The 23,266-nt window shown below is 55.2% G+C and overlaps 1 protein-coding gene across 1 annotated transcript; it reads left to right on the top strand.

Moving 5' to 3' along the window:
• Positions 1–6,494: 6,494 nt before the first annotated feature.
• On the top strand, positions 6,495–17,803 carry SGCA (sarcoglycan alpha). The gene is made up of 11 exons (XM_078066454.1): positions 6,495–6,935; positions 7,488–7,544; positions 8,643–8,762; positions 8,864–9,018; positions 9,176–9,248; positions 9,603–9,801; positions 10,192–10,354; positions 11,324–11,532; positions 11,734–11,760; positions 17,165–17,357; positions 17,624–17,803. The coding sequence occupies exons 2-10, from the start codon at positions 7,511–7,513 to the stop codon at positions 17,343–17,345; spliced, it is 1,161 nt and encodes a 386-aa protein (XP_077922580.1). The 5' UTR covers positions 6,495–6,935; positions 7,488–7,510; the 3' UTR covers positions 17,346–17,357; positions 17,624–17,803.
• Positions 17,804–23,266: the final 5,463 nt, after the last annotated feature.

Below are 23,266 nucleotides of genomic sequence, written 5' to 3'. Positions count from 1 at the left end.
AACCACCATCCTACTTCCTGTGTCTATGAATGTGACAAGTCTTGGTACTGCATGCAAGGGGAATCATACAGCATTTGTTCTTTTGTGCCTGGCTTATTTCACTTAGCATAATATCCTCAGGGTTCATTCGTGTTGTAGCATCAGAATTCTCTTCCTTTACAAGTCTAGCCCATAATTGGATTTTTTCCCTACACGTTGAAGTATTCATAAAATAGCAGACAGTAGGGCGCCTGGGTGGCTCAGTCATTAAGCGTCTGCCTTCGGCTCAGGTCATGATCCCAGGGTCCTGCGATCGAGCCCCGCATCGGGCTCCCTGCTCAGCAGGAAGCTGCTTCTCCCTCTCCCACTCCCCCTGCTTGTGTTCCCTCTCTCTGTGTGTCTCTCTCTGTCAAATAACTAAATAAAATCTTAAAAAAAAATAGCAGACTGTAATGCTTTCTGTATTATTAATACGTACAAAAGAACCATCTTCCTGTGTGGATCATCTTGCAACATTTTTTCCATTCGGTGTCTTTTTCACAAATGGAGCCACACTGATACATGTGGATTCCTTCACCTTAACTTCTGTTTGGTATTTCATCATAGGAATAAGCCACAATTTATTTATCAGTTCCTCTACTGAAGGGCATTTGAGGTGTTGCTGTGTTCTGCTATTATAAACAGGGGTGCGGTGAGCATCCTTGTACTGGTGTGAATCCACCAGGAGAGCAGATACCTCGGAGTAGAGAGAGCCAGGGCTGTGGGCAGGCACACTTTCTACTCCTCTCTTCTACTCCTCTCGTTCTGCCTGACTACTCTGTCCAGCTACAGTGCCACTTTATGCTCTCGCCACCAGCATTGTACAAGGTGTCCCGTCTGACCACATCCTTTCCAACATCTGCTCTTGTGAGACTTTATTTTTGCCAGTCTGATGGGTGTGAAGTGATACCTCATTTGAATCTGCATTCCCTGCCTGTGAGGTCGAGCCTCCTATCATGCTCAGGGGCCATCCAGGGTTCCTCTGGGCGAAATGCTTACGTTCATATCCTTTGCTAGCTGTTGCAACATTTTTTTTCTGGTGCACCTTTTGATACGAGTTATAGAAAGCCCAACTAAATGTGGTTTAAGCAAAAAAGGAATTTTATGATTTCACATAACAAGAAGTCTTAAGGTTGGTTAAATTCAGAATCTCAGCTGGGACCGTCAAGAACCATCTTTCCACAAAATCTTCCTCATCGTGTTGGCTTACCTCTTAGACCGGCCCCCTCAAGGTCCACAATGGTGGCCTCCCCTCAGGTGTCTTTTGCAGACAAATGTCCAGATGTAGAAGAAAGTGGTCATTTTCTTCTCAGTGTCTCTTTCCCAGAGGCCCCACAGGAGATCTCCCTTCCCGTCTTGGTGGCCAGAACTCCATACATGTCCACACCTAAACCAACCACTGACCGGAGGAACTGAATTATCATGCTGTTTTTGGACTGATCACCATTTACCTGATGCAGCTGGGGAAGGCCCAACCTCCCCAAAAGCCTAGACTCCGGATTCCTGAATCAGACCAGGGTTCCATTAGCAGGGAAGAAGGGAAGGAATGCTATTTGGGGTGGCACGCAAAAGGTCTGTGCTTTCCTTATTGATTTGTAGGGCATTCTTTATATATCTTGGATACTAACCTTTTTGTTGTTTGTTTATTTATGTATTTTTAATTCTAATAATTTTTTTAGTACAGTTGACACATGTTACATTATTTTCGGGTCCTTTTATCTGTTTTACATGCTGCCAACATTGTCAGCCAGGCTGTTGCTTGTCTTGTAACTTTGTTTATAATGTTACAGCAGAAAGCTTTCTCTTCTTCTTCTTTTTTTTTGTAATGTAGTAAAATCAATCTTTTGTGAGTTGCATCTCTTCTTGTCTGAGAAATCTTTTCCTATCCTGAGATCTCCTACATTTTCTTCTAAGTATTTTAAAGTTTCGTTTCTTTCACTTTTAGGTCTTTAATCCATCTGGAATTAATATTTATGGATAGTGCGAAGATTTTTCATTTGAAAAGCCAATTGTCACAACACTTTCTATTAGTTGTCCCCTCTCACTGAGTCGCAGTGCCACGGACATCATAAATCACATTCCCACATATGCTTGGATCTGTTTCTGGGCACTCTATTCTATTGATCTCTTTGTCTAGCCCAGCACCAATACCACATTGTTTTAATTACTATTGCTTCTAAATAGGTCTTGGTATCTGTTAGGGGCTTATTCTTTTTCAGAATTGTCTAGCCTCTTTTTGGTCCTTGGCTCTTCTGTATGAATTTTAGAATCGGCTTGCCTAACTCTGAAAAATCCTATTGGGATATTCATTGGACTCACACTGAATCAGAAGATTAATATGGAGAGAATTTTCTTCCTGACATTGAGGCTTCTCATCCCTAAACTGAATACATCTCTCCACTTATTCCTTTTAAAGCCTATAGTTTTTATACTTTTACAATCTATCATTTTGCTTCATAAGTATCTGTGAGTTTTTTGGGGGTTCTGTACCATTTTGTTATTGCTAATTATGTATTTTTAAAAAGATATTACAGTTTCTAATAACTTATTGTTAGTGTATAGAAACACTGTTGGATTTTGTATTTTATTTGTATTTGGATACTAAATTTTGTCCAGCAATCTTGCCAATCTCCCTTAACAACCCTAATAACATGCCTGTAGAATGTCTTGGATTTTCTATATAAATAATCATACCATCTGCAAAAAATTGTCAGAGATTTTGTTTCTTTTATTTTCCGAATCCTCCTATCACTGAGCGGTGGCTTCTAAATCGGACTTCTCCCAGCTCTCAGGCTGTGCCAGCGGCTTGGCCCTGGGCAGCTACAGTCTTGCACCTTCCGTAAAAGACCCCTTACTTTCTCCAGAGCTTTACAGTTTACAAAGCACTTTTGTTTTCATTATCTCATGGATCCTTATTACCCCCACTTTACAAAGACGGAGTGTCTCTTCTCCATGTCCAGAGATCTAGCTGGGCAGAATGCTGTGCTGTGAGCCCTCTGACAGTCCCTCCCCTTCTCTGTTTCTCCTGTAAGCTAGAAAGTTTGGCCAGGGATGGTCTCTGGTATTCTCAGACTCATGATTGATTGCTCTGGGCGGTCACAAGGCTCAAGTAACCTCTTTGAGCGCTGAAGGCCAAAGATAAAAAAAAGGGAGGAGGAATCTGGGTACACTTAGGTCCTCAGACTCGTGCCCTCAAACGTCGTGGAGGGTGGGGAAATAGGGACATGTCCTTGGAAGTCGGAGGGTTGATACAAATGATGGGGATGGTGGGAAAGAGGGCATTGTGTCCAGCCCCCCCCCCCCCCCCCCCCCGCCTCCAGGCGGGTTCTCCTCCCCGCTTGGTAGGACATCCTCTGGACCCGGAAGGGGAGGACGAAGTAAGACTCGGGGCCGTGGGCCTCCTCCTGCGTCGCCCCCTCTAGCTACAGCGCTCAGCAAACACTTCTGACGCGCAAGCCCAACCCGGGGCGGAGCGCTCCCACCCCTCCACCCAACCAGCCCCCGCCCCGTCCCCCCGCCCCGCCCCAATATTGCGCAGGCGCAGGTCCAGGCTGCAGCCACGAACGCGCCCTCTCGTGGCTGACTGACAGATCGCATTCTTTGTTGTGGCACTGGGGGCGGCGAAGGCGGGGAGGAGGATGGGGGTGGAGTCTGGGAGGCAGATGCGACAATCAGATCACAATGATGAGAATCCCTTTCCTTTGTCCCTCATGACAACATATAATCCCCCGTTGTAGATGCAGATGAAGAAAATATGGCCCTCAGAAATCAGGAGGTTCATAGAGACAGAAGTGGAAGGAGAGAGTTGGGGAGATGATGCATTTATTCGATCAACCATTCATTCATTCAGCAGATATTCACTGAGTGGGGAGAGCCAGGGACAAAGGACCGGAGGAATTAAATTGGGACACTGACAGGCGGAAATCCGGCAGAAAGCTGGGGAGACAGGTGTGGAGAGGCAGAGACCTGACCCACCTGTCCCCCCAGACGGATGCTCTGACTGGTGAGAGCTGCCTTGGGAGCTCAAGAAGGGACAGCTTGAGGACCAGGAGGGACACTAGTCACAATGGACCAAAGCAATCAAATATGCTTAAAGCCATAAATTCATAATTATGCTACTGTTTTTGAAAAGCTAACAGGCTGAAGTTTGAGGGATGTTAGAGAATCAACTCATTATTTAGAAATTGGCAAATACAGGAAGAGAATCAAGTATTTATCCTATCTTTCCTATATGAGCTACAACACTCAGTAACCAAACAGTAAGTGAGGGGCAGTTTCTGTGTCGAGAATTATTCTGGCTAATAAAGGAAGGAATGATTGGATGTAAGTATCACCATTTGGGGGTGGGGGGGAGAGACTGATAGATGAGGCACAAAGCATCCGTGGTTGCTGTGCTTCTGGATAGAAGAAGCAATACCACCATCTGTGAAGTGGTCTTGCCAAAGAAAATAGAACCTACAACTGATCAGGACTTTCAATCCAACTACAATTTACAGGAAATAACAATGTACAGGAAATATAATTTACAGGAAGTGCAGAGGTCAGAAAGATGTGTTAAAGAACACCCTAGAGATGCAATCAGCAAAACCCAGACTGGAAAACTGCACGGCAAATGGTCTGGTTCTCTCAAGGAAAAAGACAGAGAGAGAGAGAGGTTTGGATGGGGAACCTATGGATTTAAAGGAGACGCATCAATCAGTTGCAGTGTATGCGCCTTATTTGGATCCTGATTCAAACAAATACACTTAAAAAAAAAAAAGACGTTTATGAGAAATTGGAAATCTGAACACTATAGGTCTGATATTAAGGAATTATTATTAACTTTAAGGTATACTAACAGACTAGGTGTAACAATCGTGATTGTTTAAAAAAGAGTCATTCTATTAAAAATAATAAATAAAAGAGTTATCATCTTTCAAAGATACATGCTAAAATATTGACAGAGGAAATGAAACAAGAGGGAAAGTTGGGGGGGTGGGTACAGGTGACAGGAGATTGGCCAGAAGTTGCTGACTGTTGAAGCTGGGGGATGGATATATGGAGGTTTCATTCTTTTATTCTGTAGGCTTTGGTTTTGTTTAAAATTTGCAAACTAAGGGGCACCTGGGTGGCTCAGTCAGTTAAGCGTCTGACTCTCGATCTCAGCTCAGGTCTTGATCTCAGGGTCGAGTTCAAGCCCCGCATTGGGCTCCACACTGTGTGTGGAGCCTACTTAAAATAAAATTTGCAAACTAAGAAGTTTAAGGGCCCTGTGACCCCACTCTCTATGCCCAGGCCCCAACGAACAGAGATGCTGAGTATTCCAGCAGCAGCTTGCAATCCGGTCAGCTCTGAGGTGGGGAGGTCCTCTGGTCGGCCACAGGGACTTCCAGGGGACTTCTGGCTGGCTCCTGGCACAGTCCCTGGTTGCGGGGAGGGGGAGAAGGATCCATAAGGAGACTCGCCTCTGAGGGCCTGGTGGCACTGGATTTGGGCACTGCTACCTTAAGACAGCTGAGGGTGTGAGTGGGGGGCTCCAAAGAAGAGCAGGGGAGTCACATGGAGCCTCTGAGGGGCTGAGGCCTGGGCAGCCGGCCAGACTCTGGCAGCTCTGCCTGCTCCCTCAGCGCCCTCTGACTCTCCCTCTGCCTTGAGAACTTTCCTCCCTCATGCCCTCCATCTCCATCTCTGAGAAGGCGGAGAGGCGCCAAGGTGATTCTGGGACAAACCCTGCCCTGTCTGAGAGCCTGAGTGGATGCTGACTCTGGAATTTGGTGGCTCTCCAGGGATGGGTGGGATGGTCAGGCAGGGAGAGAGAAAAAAAGATGAGGACTAAGTAACCTGCCCCTGGTCATTCCAGTTGGCAGGCCATCATGCCCCTCAGGCCCGACCAGAGCAGGTCCCAGGCGTCCATGTTTGGGGTGCTGGGTACGGTGGGGAGGTGGCGATGCCCAGGAGGGATGCTCACGCACACACCAGGAATTTTGGAACCCTGGCACCTGCGGGTCCCCGCTTCCTCCTCAGGACATCTAGGGAGAGTCCCCTCTGCCTGCTCTGAATGAGAAGCCACCAAAGAGAAGGGCATCCCACCCCCTTCACACCTGGACCCAGATCCTTGACCGAGGCAAGAAGGAGGGGGCGGGGTGCCCCGGCAGCCAGGGACTGGCCTCAGCTGGTCGGGAGGTAGTACGGCTTTGGGGGGGAGGGGGGGTCACGAAGCACTGGTGCCTCACTCTTCTCATCTGAAAATGGGGATGAAAGCACTCCTGGGAACTGCAGGGACGGAAGGAGTCACCGTACGTCCGTGAATGTAAAGCCCCGCGCACGGTGGCAGGCGGGGGTTTGGCAGGGCCCGCCCGCGTGCGAGCTCCGTGGGGCAGGTGTCTGTCCCTCCCCACTTCCTCTGGGCCCGGCACACAGGGGGTGGCCTGTAAGTTCGTGCTGAGTTCATGAGGCTGTGGCTTCGTGACAAGCACATCCAGAGGTGAGCACTATCCTGCCAGGCTGTAGTTGTGGGAACAGAGCCGAGGCAGGGCCGCTGAGTTTTTCAAGGCCACGTCTCCAGCGAGGGGTCAAGGTGGGATTCGTGTGGGGCCGGCTTGCAGCCTTGGCTCTCCCTGGTTAGTCCTGTCCAGGGCCCGCTCTCTTCCCAGACCTGGGGTACACACTGGGGGTGCCTGCTCTGGGGATGAGGGCTGGGTGAATGGGCACCCGGCTGTTCTGTGTGCCATTAAGGAGGCTGTCGCCCAGGCCCCCCTACACCTGCAGGTTGCCGGGCCCTGTGCCAGGTCCGGGGACAGGAAGATAGTAAGATTCTAGACGCCCCGCCCTGCAGTGCTGGGCACAGGGGCCAAGCGGGCACCCAGCTCGGCCTAGCGGAGGAAGGCAGCACAGAAAGCCCGCAGGGAGGAGAGGAGGCCTGTGTTGAGTCTTGCCAGGTGAGTGGCAGTTGGCTGGTGGGATGAGACCGGGAAGGGAACCCCAAGCAGAGGGAACAGCTTGTGCAAAGGACTTAGTGAGCATGTCAGTTTGGTGGGGGGTGGGCAGCAGAGTGAGGCTGGGCAGAAGCCTGGGGTGGTGTGTGTGCGTGTGTGCGTGTGTGTGTGTGTGTGTGCATGTGTGTGTGTGTGTGTGTGTGTGTGGTTGGCAGGGGGGAGAGGAGAGGATTCTGGACACGATGGCCAGGTCCAGGCAGGGTCGGAAAGCCATCAACAGCTGGGGACTCAGGGCAAGGGGATCCCTTAGTGTTTTCAGGGGGGACTGAGGTAGTCAGGTTGGTGGTTTACAGAACGTTCTCTGGCCACTGGGAGGGGATCACTGGAGGGACCCGGTCATGTGAGGAGAGTGTTCACACCAGATTCAGTGCCTGCTCTGGGTGGGGATAGGGAGGACCCACTGGCAGAAGCTGGGGTCAGCTGCTCTGGGACACCTCCCCCGTCATCCCTCCCTCCCTCTCTCCTCCCCCCTGCTCCTGTCTCTGTCACTCACAGGGGCCGGGCAGGCTGGGGCAGCCATGGCTGAAGCTCTAATCTGGATTCTTCTTGTGGGCAAGTTGGGGCCTTCTTCTGGGAGAGGCCCAGGACAAAGGGACGGGATTTATGGGTGAAGAGGTGGACAGACAGAGGTCCCTCAGGGGAGGGGTCTGGGCCCAGGGCCCAGAAGGACTTTGGGGTGTTCATGCTGTATCCAGGGGGAGGTCCAGGGAAATGGGACTGGGAGCGGGGCTCTGGGATGTGGGGGACGGGGAGCTCTGAAGGGCGGGGTGTCCTAGGCCGAGGTGGGCCTGACAGCACAGGCCCGGAGTGTCGTTGGCCCTTTAATGGGCTGGCTGGTCTGCCTTCTTTCTAGGCCCAGGCTAAATTTGGCCTTGGGAGGGTGTGGGGGCCCGCTGGGGCAGGTCCTTTCCCTGGGGCTCAGGATCCCATTTGCTCAGCTTCTATTGGTTTCTACTGTGGGTCCCTTTCCCCCTGTGTATTAGGGGAGTTGGGAGGGAGTCCCAGAATGGCTACTCACCTCCTCCTTCACTCTCCCCTTCCCCTCCAAGCTTCCCAGACACTCAGCATTCTTTTTTAAAATTTGTTTTTATTTATTTATTTTGAGAGAGAGAAAGCAGGGAGAATGACTGAGAGTGCCCTTGGGGGTGGGGAGGTGCAGAGGGAAAGAAAGAGAGAGAATCCTAAGCAAGCTCCATGCCCAGAGTGGCAGAAGCCAACCGGGGCTCGATCTCAAGACCCTGAGACCATGACCTGAACCGAAATCAACAGTCAGATGCTTAACCGACTGAGCCTCCCAGGCGCCCCTAACACCGCATTCTTAAGGGTTCTGTTTTACAAGTGCCCATAACACGCATCCACCCCCACACACCCCACACCCTTCTCAGCCAGACAGCAGTCCCTGCCCGGGGTGACCCCTCAAAGGGAGCCTAAAATGAGGACTGGAGGAGGGGGTTCCCATGAATCCAAACCCAACAAAGGTCTGGGACTTGTCACTGATCTAAGTTTGTGTGGCACAGCGAGGACCCCTCCACCTGTCCTTTCCTGGGAGCCCCCCACAACTTCTCCTCTCTCTTAGGGGCACCAGGAGCTTCTCCCCTGTCCAGGATTAAGGCTGATGCATGTGTTTTGGGGGTTGTGGGGTCCCCACAGGTCTCTTGGCAGGGCTGGGGGACGCCGAGGCCCAGCAGACCACCCTGCAGCCTCTTGTGGGCCGCGTCTTTGTGCACACCCTGGACCGGGAAACTGTCCTGCGTCGTCCCGAGCATGTCGGTGAGAGGGGCCTAAAGGCCATCGGCGGGCTGGTGGTGCCTGGCCAGGGGCCGGTGGGGCCTCCTGTCATTTCTCCAATCCCCTGTCCTCCCTTCCACCAGATGTGCCCCCCACCACCCCTGTCACCTACCACGCCCACCTCCAGGGACACCCAGACCTGCCTCGGTGGCTCCGCTACACCCAGCGCAGCCCCCACCAGCCTGGCTTCCTCTACGGCGCCCCCACCCCCGAAGATCGTGGGCGCCAGGTCATCGAGGTACAAGCAGGGACCCCGGTGGCTGTGTCCCATGTGGGCATTCGTGCATGTTCATTTACATAATTTAGATGCCTCTAATTGGAGGGTGTCTCAGTCCCCTCCACGTTTCTCCCCTCGCCCCAGCCCTCAGCTCTCTTCTGCATCCTCCCCACCCCAGGTCACAGCCTACAATCGGGACAGCTTTGACACCACCCGGCAGAGGCTGGTGCTGTTGATTGGGGACCCAGAAGGTACCGTCAGCCCCGCCTAACCCCTGCCCCACCTCCACCCTCCCCCAACTCCAGTCTTGGGGGTTTCTCTTGGAAGGAGGGAGGGGGGTGTGAAGGGGATACTTGGGAGTAGCAGGAGCAGGGCGTCCTGGAAGGGCTCTCGATTTGTATTCTTGGCCGTTCTGCTGACAGTCTCTGGGGCCTTGGGAAGTTGTTGAGGCTGTGGGAAGGGCATTTGGGGCTGTGAGGGATGGGAAGTTAGGGAGGAAAGAAGGAGTCTGAGGGGGCGTGGGGAGGAGCTTGAGGGGGGCAGGCTTGGGAAGGATTCGTGCAGGACTCAGTGTGGAGCCTCAAGTGCCAGCCTGGCATTTCCAGGCCCCCTGCTGCCATACCAAGCTGAATTCCTGGTGTGCAGCCATGATGTGGAGGAGGTGCTGCCCTCAACCCCTGCCAGTCGCTTCCTCACAGCCTTGGGGGGGCTCTGGGAGCCGGGAGAGCTCCAGCTACTCAACATTACCTCCGCCTTGGACCGTGGGGGCCGCGTCCCCCTTCCCATTGAGGGTCGCAAGGAAGGGTAAGTGTGCAACCCCGGAGTGCTTCCTGGAGGAGGGGGCGGCAGCTGGCCTTCTTGGGGGGTGGGCGGGCATGGAGCACCTTTGTGCACCTTCACACCATGTGTATCTCTCACATCACCGTCCACTTCCCTCCAGCCACCCCTTCATCTTCTTGCCCTTCCTGGGCCCAAACCCTAGTTATCCTGAACTCTATACTCCCTGATGCCCCATGAGGACATAAAAGATCCAGCTATCAAAAGACATTCCTGGGAGTATAAGGCCCCCAGGAAGGCTGGGGTGTTCTGTGTACTTTCACCATAACCCAGGTCTCAAGGTGGTCCTGCAACCCCAAATCTCCAGTGCCCAGTGCCCCCCCCAATATGTTAATGGTGGTTTCTATCTGGGCCCAGGGTTTACATCAAGGTGGGCTCTGCCTCACCCTTCTCCACCTGCCTGAAGATGGTGGCATCTCCCGACAGCCATGCTCGTTGTGCCCAGGGTCAGCCTCCACTTCTGTCCTGCTATGACACCTTGGCACCTCACTTCCGCGTTGACTGGTGCAATGTGTCCCTGGTGAGGAGGGACCCTGGATCCGGGGGTGGGGATGGGGCATGACCCCCATCACAGTCTCCTCCCTAGCCCTATTCCCACCCCATCCTGTTTCTTTCTCTGATTATGGTCAGGGTGGCGAGCGCGCATGCACACACACACACACACACACACACACACACACACACACACGTGCGCGCTTGCGCGCTCTGAAGTTCCACCTCATCCCACAAGAGGGCGACAGAGTCCATAATCCAGAAAAGGGATCACAGGGTCCAGAAGTCCTTGATGCGCCCAACCCAACAGCTAGAACAATCACTCCAATAGGGCCGTTCTAAAAACCCTTTCCCCACCAGGGGACTCTTTGGGACAGCTCTGCTTCCTTCTAAGGTGTCACCTAGCAAATCTGCCTGCAATAAGGAACAGATACCTCTCACCTCCAAGTTATAAACCAAAGATGCTCACTACTGCTCTTTGGGATGTTGAGCACAATTATCTGGGGTCCCTAGAGACCCTGACTCCCCAGGTTGGGAACCCCTGGAGTACTCTGTTCCTGTGAATTGACCAACAGTGCAGCCAGGGACAGATCATCAACATCCTCGAGCACTTGCTCTGTGCTAGGCTCTAGCCAATCAACATGCTTTACCCTCACCACCACCCCAGAAACAGGGTCCACTATTAGCGTTCTGACATTCCAGGTGAGGGAAAGGAGGCACCTGGAGGGAAGTCATCCAGCACAGCACTTGTCTGAATCGGGATTCAAACCCAGGCAGTCGGGCCCTAGAGGTGTGCTCTAACCATTGTATGGACCTGCCTCTCCTCGTCCTTCTCTCTGGGTTCCTAGTCCAGTGCTTGTCCTGAGAGGTCACCCAAGCTGGGGGAGACAGGCAGGAGGAAACCCTGTGGTTGTATGGGGCACCCCTGCCCCGTCCCCCCAGGGGGTCTCTGTGTCCAGCCAACGGCTCCTCAGTGAGCCCTGGGCTCTCTGAGCAGGTGGATAAGTCAGTGCCAGAGCCCGCAGATGAGGTGCCCACCCCAGGCGATGGGATCCTGGAGCATGACCCGTTCTTCTGCCCACCTACTGAGGCCACGGCCCGAGACTTCCTCACCGACGCGCTGGTCACCCTCCTGGTGCCCCTGCTGGTGGCTCTCCTGCTCACTCTGGGGCTGGCCTACGTCATGTGCTGCCGGCGGGAGGGACGGTGAGTGTGGGGGACAGAGGGCAGGGAGGGCACTGCTGCTCACCTCCACGGGGCTCCTTGGGGCGCTGTGCTGCCTGGGGACACAGACTCCTCAGGGAGAGGGGTCCTCAGCCAGGAAGGGGGTGGGGACCTCTTGCCTCGCCTGGCACCAGGAGGGAGGGGTGTGGATAATAGCTAACCCCCTCCCTCAATTTTCCGCAGGCTGAAGAGAGACCTGGCCACCTCGGAGTAAGTAGGGGAAAGCTGGGGGGGGGGGGACTGGGTGGGAGCACCCCTAGACTGCCAAGCTAGACCCCCCTCCCTAACCTCCATGAGCAGCACAGACAAGCCAGATTACTCTGAGCTGATGGGGGCCACGCCTGGCCTCCGAGCTCCAGGTCTGGGCTGGCTGGTTGCTGGGTCTGACCTCTCCTGGCCCGGCCTTCTCATTTTCTGCGTCTCCGTGGAGGACTCCAACCTGGGATGGGGCACAGGAGGGGACCCGGCCAGGTGTGGGGGCCTGCGGCCACCCTGGGGGAAAGGGTTCGAGAAGCCACTTAAGAGGCTGCGTGCACACACACATGCACACACGCACACACATACACACGCGCGCGCACACGCGTGCACGCACACACACGCGTGCGCGCGTGCACACACGCACACACACGTACACTTCCCTGAGTCAGACATTAGGTATGGCTCCAGCCTGGCTTCTGCCACACAATCAGCATGATGCTCTCTGGCCCTGGTTTCTGATGACGGGGTCATTGAACTAGCTAATGTCTGTGGATGCTTTCAATTCCTCCAGCCCTTTCCCCAAATCCATCTCACTCTTACTTTGCTCAGGTTCCCACCCCCGGCGGCCTTACTCCTCCTCTGTCCCCAGCTTCCTTCCACTCCCACTCCCCTGAGCTCCAAAGATTCCAGGAGGCAGGTGTGAAATAAGTTAGGCTCCTTTAATTCCCACTGCACCGAGCCTGGGGCGGGCCTGGCACCCTCGCCTGCTTGCCTGGCCTGCCTCGTTAATTGCGGCGGCATTTGGCCACCCTGCGAACCTCCTTGCGTAGTCGCTTGTGCCCCCTCCGGGAGCCCACTGGCAGTCGGCGCTTCCCAGACCGGCCCTTCCGAGGCCGGCGCTGCCCAGGCCGGCGCTTCCCAGGCCGGCGCTGCCCCGACTGGCGTTGTCTCTGGTCCCTGAGCTTGAACTTGGAGGCAAACTTCTTGCCCATGCCCATGCGGAAGGAGCCCAAGGCCCCCTTGCCGGTCACCTGCTTGAGAACACCCTTGTCCACCAGCCCCTTGAGCACTCGCTTGAAGCACCAGGCGTTCCGGGTCATGTTGTAGCCCATGCCGCTGACCGCCTTCTTCAGGGTGGCTAGACTCACGCGGTTGTGCACGCCCTTGTCCACCACAACCCCCAGGATCACCTTGGATATGCTGGGCTTCCGGCGGGTTTTGGGGCTGGCGCAGCGCCCAGTCTCATTCTTGCCAGGGGCCCCAGAGGTGCTGGCCTGCCTGCCTGCACCCTGGGCAGTGCTCGAGGCCAAGGGTGCAGATGGGGGAGGAGCCAAAGTGTCTTTCTGCATCTCTCCCTGGGGCGGTTGAAGGGGACTAGGTGCAGGGACCTCCAGGGTGGCGGCTGGAAGTCTCCACTGGGCTGCTCTTCGGTGGGCGAGGCGAGTCTCTGGTCCTGGTTCCCTCAGAGGCTTCCTCGGAGAGCTCCAGCCCCAGCCTCCCCCTGGGTGGCCAGAAGTAGGACCAAGGATGATCACCCACGGCTGGCCTCAGCAGACTTGTGCCTCAGGGGCAGGGGGTGGCAAGGTTACCTCTGTGGTGACCTCAGGGGGACATTGTGAGGCCACCAGAATCCTGTGAAGGTCACAGTGGTCCCATTGTTCCCTCCCGGGAGGTGCAGACGGGAGTTGCCAGATAGTGTGGGCATTTGACAAGCCAGGTACCCTGGGAAGAAGGGCTGAGGCTGTGTGGGGGGATGGGTGGACTCACGTGGTGTGTTCATGCGCGTGCACGTGTGTTTAGAAACGTATGCACCTGAACCAGCTGATTTCAGGGTGTTCTGAGACCCCAGTTTTTAAAAAAGATTTTATTTATTTATTTGAGAGAGAGAGAGAATGAGAGCAAGCGGTGGCGGGGGGAGAGGGGAGAGAGGGGGACAAGCTGACTCTGCACTGAGTGTGGAGTGTGACATGGGGCTCCATCTCAGGACCCCAAGCTCATGACCTGAGCTGAAATTGAGGGTCGGACACTTAACCGACTGAGCCACCCAGGTGCCCCCTGAGACCTCAGTTTTAAACCCACCATCTTGACCTATCTCAACCCATTGGGTTGAGGAATACAAATATTTTTAGCAACAGAATTATACCCACATTTCTGAATTGTTATGGGGAAAATATTTTCCAGAGTGAACAAAACTATAATTCCTTGCTCTGCTCAGGTCGATTTGATTCCTGGGTCACCTTTGATCACAAAGCACAAAGGCTCTGCTTTGCTTCTTTTTTTCCCTATTTTCATTTTTATTTGATAGAATTTTTTTCCCCATCGGGATGAATGATCTTCCATGTCAGTTTTTCAAGGAACATTTCATTCCTCAATTTTTTGGCCTGTGCCAAATTTGATCAATTATACCTTCTGCCATTGTGGAAATTCTCTTCTGACCAGTGATTTTGAGCACGGCCTGTTCTGCTGGCTCAGTTTTGGAGCTTGGAAGCTCTCAGGAAAATCTGCTTCCTCCGTCAATGTTGACTCAATCACCAGGCTTACCGTGTGCCATAGTAGCCCTTGTTGGTTTGGATTTTGAGTGGACTTATTTCTACAGATTCCATTTTTTTTTTTTTTCTTGTTCAATGTCTACCATTTTTCAAATTATCCACAAATTGTGATTCTGCTGCCTGTATCAGAGTTTGCTGGTCAGAAGGTCCTCCAGCCTGACCCTTTTCTGTGGTCTGTGTGTCAGAGACAGGGCTCAAGGGCTGTGTGTTGGTGGTGGAGAATGCGTGTGTGTGTGTGTGTAGGAATGCCTGCCTATTCGTTCGTCTGCCTAGGTGCTGATGTGGAAGGGCTGCAGGGGAAGGCAGCAGCGTGGCTGGCTTCTGCTCCTTCTGCTCCTGCTATGGAAAAACATCCCCAGAACATTTTCCACCTGTGTGTGTCGCCAGAGTAATGAGACCCAGATGCGGGGCTGGGGGCGGGGAGGGGGCCTTCCCCTGCCAGGGCATTACTTGCCTGGCTGCCTCTGGCCCTAAGCATCCACATGCTTCTTGCTTCCTTACTCCCTCAGCCTCCCCTTGCCTGGGAATGGAAAATTGTGTTTTGGACAGCTCTGCTTGCCAAATTCCAGACTCAAGAGCTCATCTTGATCCTCCCCTGGCCTTAGAGGCTGTCTCCACCTCTTCCCGCCAACCAGACAGGACCTGGTCCTGCTCTCCGCCCCCACCAAGGAGTGTGGCCCATTCAGCAGGAAGCTAGAAAGTCTGACCTGTCATCTAATCTCTCAGGCTCTAGCTGGTGTTGGTATCCACTAACTGAGACTTGGACAGGGGTGGGGATCATTGCCCCTCCCCCATTTGATCAGTAACCCAGAGTCAAGTGGGTTAAGTGAGTCAAGTGCCCCTCCCCCATTTGATCAAGTCAACCCAGGCCCTGCCTTGGGCCCCCACCCCTTTAAGGAAATGAATTCTTTTTTTTTTAAGACTTTATTTATTTATTTGAGAGCGAGAGAGAGAGCGAGAGAGAGAGCGAGCACAAGCAGGAGGAGGGGCAGCCGGAAAGGGAGAAGCAGACTCCCTGCTGAGCAGAGAGCTCGATGTGGGACTCGATCCCAGGACCCCGGGATCATGACCTGAGCCGAAGTCACACCCTTAACCAACTGAGTCACCCAGGCGCCCTCTTTTTTTTTTAAGACTTTATTTATTTTGAGAGTTGGTCGGGTGGGGGGGTGGGCAGAGGAAGAGGGAGAGAAGCAGACTCCCGGCTGAGCGTGGAGCCCCACTCGGGGCTCAATCTCAGGACCCTGAGTTGATGACCTGAGCAGAAATCAAGAGTCTGATGCTCAACCGAATGAGCCACCCAGGCGTCCCAAGGAAATCTTTTTTTTTTTTTTTAAGATTTTTATTTATTTATTTGAGAGAGAGAGAGAGCATGAGAGAGGGGAGGGTCAGAAGGAGAAGCAGACTCCCCGCAGAGCAGGAAGCCCGATGTGGGACTCGATCCCAGGACTCCAGGACCATGACCTGAGCTGAAGGCAGTCGCTTAACTAACTGAGCCACCCAGGCACCCCCCAAGGAAACTAATTCTTATTGTTTGTAATGAAGAGTCCCTGCTATCTGTCTCACCTGGCAACCAGGTAGTCCGGGAAAATATCTCCAGGCTGGACCCACAAATGTGGGTGGGTAAAGGGGCTTGGAAACATCCCATTACTGGAGGCCAAGTACATCAGTGAACCTACTATAATAAAATAACACTGATGATGATGATAGCCATGTCAGCCTCCCTGTAATATTAGCTACCACTTGCTGTGAGGCTGACCAGGAGACATCGAAGTATTTCCTGTATTAACTCATTTCATTTGTACAAAAACTGCATTGTAATTGAGGAAATAGTGGTACAGAGAAGTTAAGTGACTTGCATAAGGTCACACAGGCAGTAAGTAGCAGAACTGACATTCAAACCCACAGCAAGTCCTCATGCTTGGTTACACTGTGCTACCCTACTTCCCAGAATGAACTGAAGCTTGCCCCCCACAGCAGAAAGCAAGCTCGTGAGGATCTCAAATGAGAATGTGGCTGAGCTTTCTGAGAAGAAAGAAGAAAATCTTCTTCCAGAAAGACTAGAACTCAGAAGGGACTTCCTGACTGCCCTAGGGATTTCAGGCCCACTGAGGGCGGAGCCAGGGGAGCTGTGGTCTGGAATAAAGCCAGAGAGCAAAGACTCAGTGTCCAGAGCTAGTCCTGGGGCGGGGTGGGAGAGGTCCAGGTACAAAGGCCAAGGAGGCTAACCGGGAGCAGCAGGAAGATGAGACCATAGAGGTCTGGCCGGAAACAGCAGGAGCCAAAGTAGGAGGTGGGAAGAGATGGAGGCGGGGAGGTTTGCCAGACTAAGACAGGGATGAGACAGGGAAGACTGGATGGTCAATGGTAGGAGAGAGTATTAGGGGAGGGAACTGAGTGCTAGAAGGGACCTAGAGGGTCATGGGAATATAAAGCCCAGCAAATGCTGGCCTCTGGAAATATGGATCCACTGTGGGTATCTATTCATGCCGAGTATCGCGGGAGCTCTTAGCATGCTCCAAGCACTTTTCTAAACATTTTTCTCATTTAATTCCCACCACAGTGCTAGGAAGTAGGTTCTAGTATTATGCCCATTTTACAGTTGAGGACACTGAGGCACAGAGTGGTTCAGTACCTTGCCAGGGACACACAGCTTTGAATCCAGGCTGTCTATACCCACAGCCTATGCCTCTGTCACTGGACGCTGAGCCGGCACCAAAGACCTTCCTGTTTGTCCTCCCCCCACGCATCATGTGTGTGAGTGTCCCCCTACATAGCAGGTGGGGAGGACAGGCAGGGCAACCCTGGGCCTCGGTGGGGGGGGGGGGTGACTCCCAGAGCTGACGACTCTGCCGGCTCTGTGCCCCCAGCATCCAGATGGTCCACCATTGCACCATCCGCGGGAACACAGAGGAGCTGCGGCAGATGGCATCCAGCCGGGAGGTGCCCCGGCCACTGTCCACGCTGCCCATGTTCAACGTGCGCACAGGCGAGCGGCTGCCTCCACAAGTGGACAGCGCCCAGGTGCCCCTCATCCTGGACCAGCACTGAGGGCACAGCCAGGTGGGCATGCGGGGCGGTGCCAGCCTCATTTCAGGGAACAAGGTGGCTTCTGGCTCGAGGCTGGGGCAGATGGCAGGGAGGGGGAGGTCCAGGGAAGGGGCACACAGCCCTGCCTGCTCCTCTGAGGCAACTGTGGGGTTTGCTCAGCAGGGCCAGGGCTATGGCCCCCAGGGCCCAACACTCGGGGTCGGAGGGCTAGGCTGGGGAGGCAGGAGGACCAGGGCCTGGGCATCACAGCCCCTCACACCCTCCCTCTGCTGTTCCAGTCCCAGACCCGGCCTCCTCCTCCCGCCACGCACAGAGCAGCTGGCCCACAGCCACATCCTTCCTCAGGATCCCGGGCCCTGGCCTGACGGCCCCCAGGCTGGGAACAAGCAGAGAGATGGCAGCGGGCGAGGTGAGGGTGTCTGGGGTCAGGACCCCCAGAATAAATAGATGCCGCTCTGCTCACTTGTGGCTGTCAGCTCCTTCTTCTCAGCAGCCTCCCACCAGCACTCGCTGCCTTAATTTCCCTTTCTGCCTCCGGGAGCCCTCAGAGGCAGCCAGGGGCTGCCAGCCTGCCCTTTGGACTCTTGGCATTTTGCTGTTTTCTCAACTTCTCTGGAAGAAAGAGCGAAGGACCTGCTATCTGCGGCCCTGGTCTTAATCCTCGGACAGGACCTGACTGTGAGGTTTTACTGGTTCCTCATCCCCACTTTACAGAGGAGGAAACCGAGGCCCAAGGAGAGTAAGCAACTTACCCAAGGTCACAGAGCAAGCAAGTGGCAGAGCTTGGGTTAGAACCTGGTATGTCTACCTCCACGCTGCCAGGGCTGAAGGGTTCTGGAAGCAAGAGGTCCAGGCTCTTATCTGTCCGGATCCCCTAGAGGAAGAGCCCCTTTGTAACTCATGCTGTGAGGGAGTCCAGTCTGTATATGGAGAGAGGGGTTGGGATAGGGGACCCTGAATGCCTGGGCTCAGTGACCCATTACTGGTGGGCTTCCCCAGGGGCCAGGCAGAGGTCAGGGGACACAGCACGACCTGGCACCCTTGTTGAGCTGAATGTCACCAGCTTGGCCCTGGAGAGCTCAGCTGGCTAGGAAGAGGCCCGAGCTTGTTTCTCCCAGGTGGATACAACCACACCAGACCAGCTGGGCCCCTGCCCACTGCCGTCCTGAGCCGCACCCAGTCTCACATCTGACCACTGCCTTGGGAGGCCAAGCCAGAGATCAGGCCCGAGAGGGGACCCAGATAAAGGAGGGATGGCAGAGGAGCTGGGATTTATGGCCTAGGTCTCAGGCCTCTAGATCTGGGTGGCAACTCCAAGAAAATCCAAACAAGGACAAGACGTCCTTCGTGGTGACCTCAAAATCGCTTTTTGAGTTTGACCCACCAGGCCTGGGATCCACCCACTGTCCTGGGGCTGACTCTCAACCATCCCTCTCCCTTCCCCCAGGGGGCAGTGGGCGGTGGAGATGGGGGGCTGCACATGGAATTTTCCCCCTTACCTGGAGACAGGGGCCCAGGCTTGGGGCTGATGGGGAGGGCAGCCCCCAGTCTGGTGGTGGCCCCTCCTAGGCCAAGGGCCTCTGAGGATGGCTAAGTTTCTGAATATTGCTTCCAGGTGTTCAGAAATGTACAGGCAAGGGGGTGGTGAGTGTCCCCTTGGACCCCTCCCCTTTCTCTCATTCCCCGGAATCGCCACCTTCGAGTACGGCCTGAATCCATCCACTTCTCACAGCCTCCACTCTGACCTTCCCTGTGCAGCACCAGGATCTGGCTCCTGCGCCCCTGCAACAGCCTCCCCATGGTGTCCCATCCCTTCTGCCCCTCCAGTCTCAGCTCCAGCAGGAGCCAGGGCCCATCCTTTCAGAAGAAAGATCGGGCATCACTCCCCCTGCTTTTGACCCTCCAATGCCTTCCGGTCACACTGAGAGTAAGATCCATGCTCTTGACTGGACGTGCTGGCCATGCCCAGCCCTCTGGTCTCCTTCCTACTCTTCACATGGCCACTGCAGCCTGCCTCATAACCCGGTCCTGCCTTAGGGCCTTTGCCCCTGCCCTTCCCTCTGCCAGGATCCCCCAGCCCCCTCTCCCCATCCACACAACCGCCCCCCCCACTGCCGTTGTTTTGGTCTTTGTCCAAGTGGCAGCTCCTCAGAGAGCCCCCTCCGGCCCCCCTGCTTCCAGGGCACCCTGCACCCCCCTCGTGCCCTGTTCAGGCTGGCTTCCCACCCTAGATAGAAGCTCCAGGAGGGCAGGTTTCCGGGGGCCCTCTGCAGATGGGGGCAGCGCCTGAGCACAGTAGGTGCTCAGGAAGGATGCTCTGATGCTGGGGTCTGGTGTGCTCAGAGCTCTTAAGGAAGTTGCTCTCCTCTCTGAGCAAAGGGGGTGGGCAAGGCCATTGCTAGCGCGTCTGCCATTATATTGGGGTTGCCCTGCCTGCTGGGCATCCCATCCCTATTAGTTAGTTAGTTATCCCATAAGCATCTCCAGAGGCGGGCAGAAGCTCAGTGCTGGCACAGGGGAGGTGCTCAGTAGATGTTTTTGACCGAGTGCCTGTAGGGGTGGCCACCCCCCACCCACATGGGTCCTCTGACAAGATGGTGTCTCTGTCTCTTCATTTCCTCCTTTGCCTTGAGGCCCCTCATCTGGCCGAAATCTGGACTTGCACAGAGTCTGCCCTGGCTGGAGGCTCTGAGCCGCCAGCCTGCTCTCCGGGGTGCCCCTCCTCCATCCCTGCCCCCTTGAGGAGGGGGCTGCCCTCTCCGCGTCTCTGCGCTCCTGCCCGGGGCAGCCAGGGCTGGGAGCATTCCTGGCCAGCCCCTTGCTTCCCTCCGCCGCACAGCTTTGCCTTGAGATCTTGGCTCCGAGGAGCACACGGGAGCCTGGCTGCTGGCCTGGGAGGAAGTGGCCCAGACAAGTAGCTGGGAGGATGGCGTGACTGCGGAGGACACGGAGCCTGGGCACACACGCGCACACCCAGGCGCCCTGGCAGCGCGTGGGAAAGGCGCGGCCTGACGCAGCACCTCGCTCCTCGCTGAGGGACGAGCTCCCACGGCAGTCACGCCCAACCCTCCACAGCCACGGGAAACCAGCCCCTGTGGCCCCCCAGTCCCCTCCACCCTGAGATGCAGCCTCATGCCCTGCCCCACCCTTGGCTCCTCCAGCCCCACAGCCAGCGCTGCCCTGAGACCCAGGGGCCTCCACCTTCACCCTAAACAGGGCCCCACCGTGGCCTGACTCTCCACCTTCCCTCAGCAGCTCTCAGTCCGGGAGGAGGATGTCTGCCCAAGGGGAACACAGGGCCCTACCTACAGCTGGCTTCAGTCCCCACGGGGCCTGTGTCTCCCCGATTCTTCACACACACACATTTACAGGGTGGGTTTGTTGGGATTTGGGCTCAGAGCGAGCAGGACTCGAATCGCGGCTCTGACAGTTCCTTTACTCGTAAGACATTAATCATAACTGCCTGCGGGCTGTTGGGAGGATTTGTGAGCCCCGGACGAGTGCCCAGCATCTGGCAGCTCCCAAGAAAGGAGACATTATTACACATGAACCCTCGCGTGAGCACGGCCAAACCAGAGGCCCGTGGGGTCCCCCTGCCCCCTGAGGTCCAGCTTAAATGAGCTCCGTTTACATTCTGTGCCCTGTGAAGGGTTCACGCTCTCCTTCTAAGTCTGGGGTGGAGGCTGAAATTCTCGTGCTTCCTGGTGCCGGTCTGCTGGCCAGTGAAGTGATGTTCTGAGGTATACTGGGTTAAATAAAACATGTTATTAAAATTAACTTCACCTGTTTCTTTTTATTGCCTTAATATGGCTGAAATGAAAAATTACATCTGTGGCTCACATACTATTTTTACTGGGCAGCGCTGGTTTCACGGCTCTTCCTTTATCTCCACTCCAGATCGACCCAAACCCAGAACTCAGCCCCTATCCTCGCTTTCTCCAGAACACCTGCTTGTACCAGACCTCTGTGCAGGCATGAATTTTCCGAACCCTGGAGGAGTTGCGGGGGGCGGGGGGGGTCTGCCCCACAGCAGTGAAGTCACCTAGAGCGTGAATATGTGGCCTCTGTTCTAAAATGTGCCATCCCGCCCCATCCTCCTCTTCCTCCCACTGCCTTCGGCCGAGAAAACCCTACTCTCCGGCACCTGCAGGCACCAAACTCACCTCCCTCCGGGGCTTGCTGTGCACGTGCTCTGCAAAGGCATTGAAGTCTCCGCGTACGGAAGGGTCTGATTACCCTGCTAGACCAGGGCCATCCTTCTCCCCAGGTCTTGCCCCCTGGTCCGTGGACATCTCTCAGCTCTACTTGGAACCCTCTGGAGCGCACAGCGGGAAGGGGACAGAGACACGTGCTCACCAGCACTAGGGCTCCACGGGCCCTGACACTTTAGGACGGTGGTCTCTCCCCACACCCAGCCTCTCCTGGTTTTCCCCCCACATCCTCCCTGATCAGCTGCCCCCATTCACCCGCAGGCCCTCCTGTGCCCTCTGTCGCACCTATGCACGCACATGTCCCTGCTGCTAGACCCTTACCTTCTCAGTCCACGCAGCATCTCTTCCGCCCCCATGTGTGTGGGGAAGCGGTCCTCTCACACACAGAACCCCCACCCCGACCCATCCCCAACACACCGGCCCGCGTGTGGGGCCCCTTTGAACACGGCCACGTTTGTTTATGGGTGGGCAGACACGTTCTCACCCGCCTCACCCACTGACACAGCCTCCCACACTCACAGCCCCCGAGCAGCCTTCCCCTGTGGCTCCCGGTTTTGAGAGCAGCCCCACACTTCCTCTCCTGCTCTACACACGACCCCGCTTGTCCCCCTCACCTGAGGCTCCCACACTCTAGCTAGGCGGCCCCCCCAACAACCTCTCCCCTCCTCACCCTCACCCATGTCCATCCAGGAAAGTCTTGGAGGCACCAGGGCAGCTGGGGGTAAAGAGCTGACCCCAAAGAGGAGGGGACATCTGCCATGTTTCAGTCAGGAAAAAATCCTGCCAGGAGATGGGCTCCCCCCACAAAAGGGACCCAGGATTCTGAGAGAGCAGCAACGATAAAAAAAATCCAAAAGAAGCCTCCTTCCTTTCTAGAATTTTCCATCTGAAGTTGACTGAGAAATCCACCCTAGGAATGTGGCCCATCTCGTCATAAAGAAGACAAAGGTGAGTCCCGTGGAGCCTCGGTGGGAGCAGCCGGTGCTGTGCCCCAACACGGGGGGCGGCCGGGGTCTGGGGCAGCGGGTCCGGGCAGCTCTATTTAGGGCCGCCGTGATGTCAGCAGAGAGGAGGGCTTGAGTCGGGGATGTGGTACAATGGCCCCTTTGTCCCGCTCCCCTCCAGCCTGCACACACACCGAAACCGCATTCTGGCCTCGCACCACAGCACAGCCCGGCCACACGGTGTCACCTCATGTGCCCTCCCACGGGCGTGTGCACACACACGCACGCACACGTTCGTGTCCCCATGTGGAGATTTGTGCATACCTAGTAAGAGGCATATTCACTCATTTGTCTAGAGATGCCCGACACGGCGGCCACTAGCCGCTTGCAGCTATTGAAATTAATTACAGTGAGATACAATTTAAGGTTGCATTCCTCAGTGGCACTACCCACGTGTCAAGTGCTCCCGAGCCACGTGTGGCTAGTGGCTACGCTGCTGGGCCCCTGAGAGAGCACACCACGCGGGTGCAGGAAGCACTGGCCTGGGGCCTTCCACCGCCGTCTGCTCCCCCAGGGGGGCTGCTTTTCATTGCTCCACCTCTCGCTCCTATTCCCAACGGCCTAGGAAGCCCCCCTTGCCACCTCACGCTCTCGCTTTAGTCTCCCGCTGGGCCTGGGGAGCATAACGGTGGAAAACGTGGAAAGCGGCGGGGGAATGAGGGGACACATGGCCTGGAGTGTGGGGGGCTGAGCAGGCAGAGGTAAG

This window comes from Halichoerus grypus, chromosome 2 (assembly GCF_964656455.1).
Source record: "Halichoerus grypus chromosome 2, mHalGry1.hap1.1, whole genome shotgun sequence".
Classification (NCBI taxonomy): Eukaryota; Metazoa; Chordata; class Mammalia; order Carnivora; family Phocidae; genus Halichoerus; species Halichoerus grypus.
Note: the sequence above shows the minus strand (reverse complement) of the source record. Positions and strands in the feature narration are given on the sequence as shown.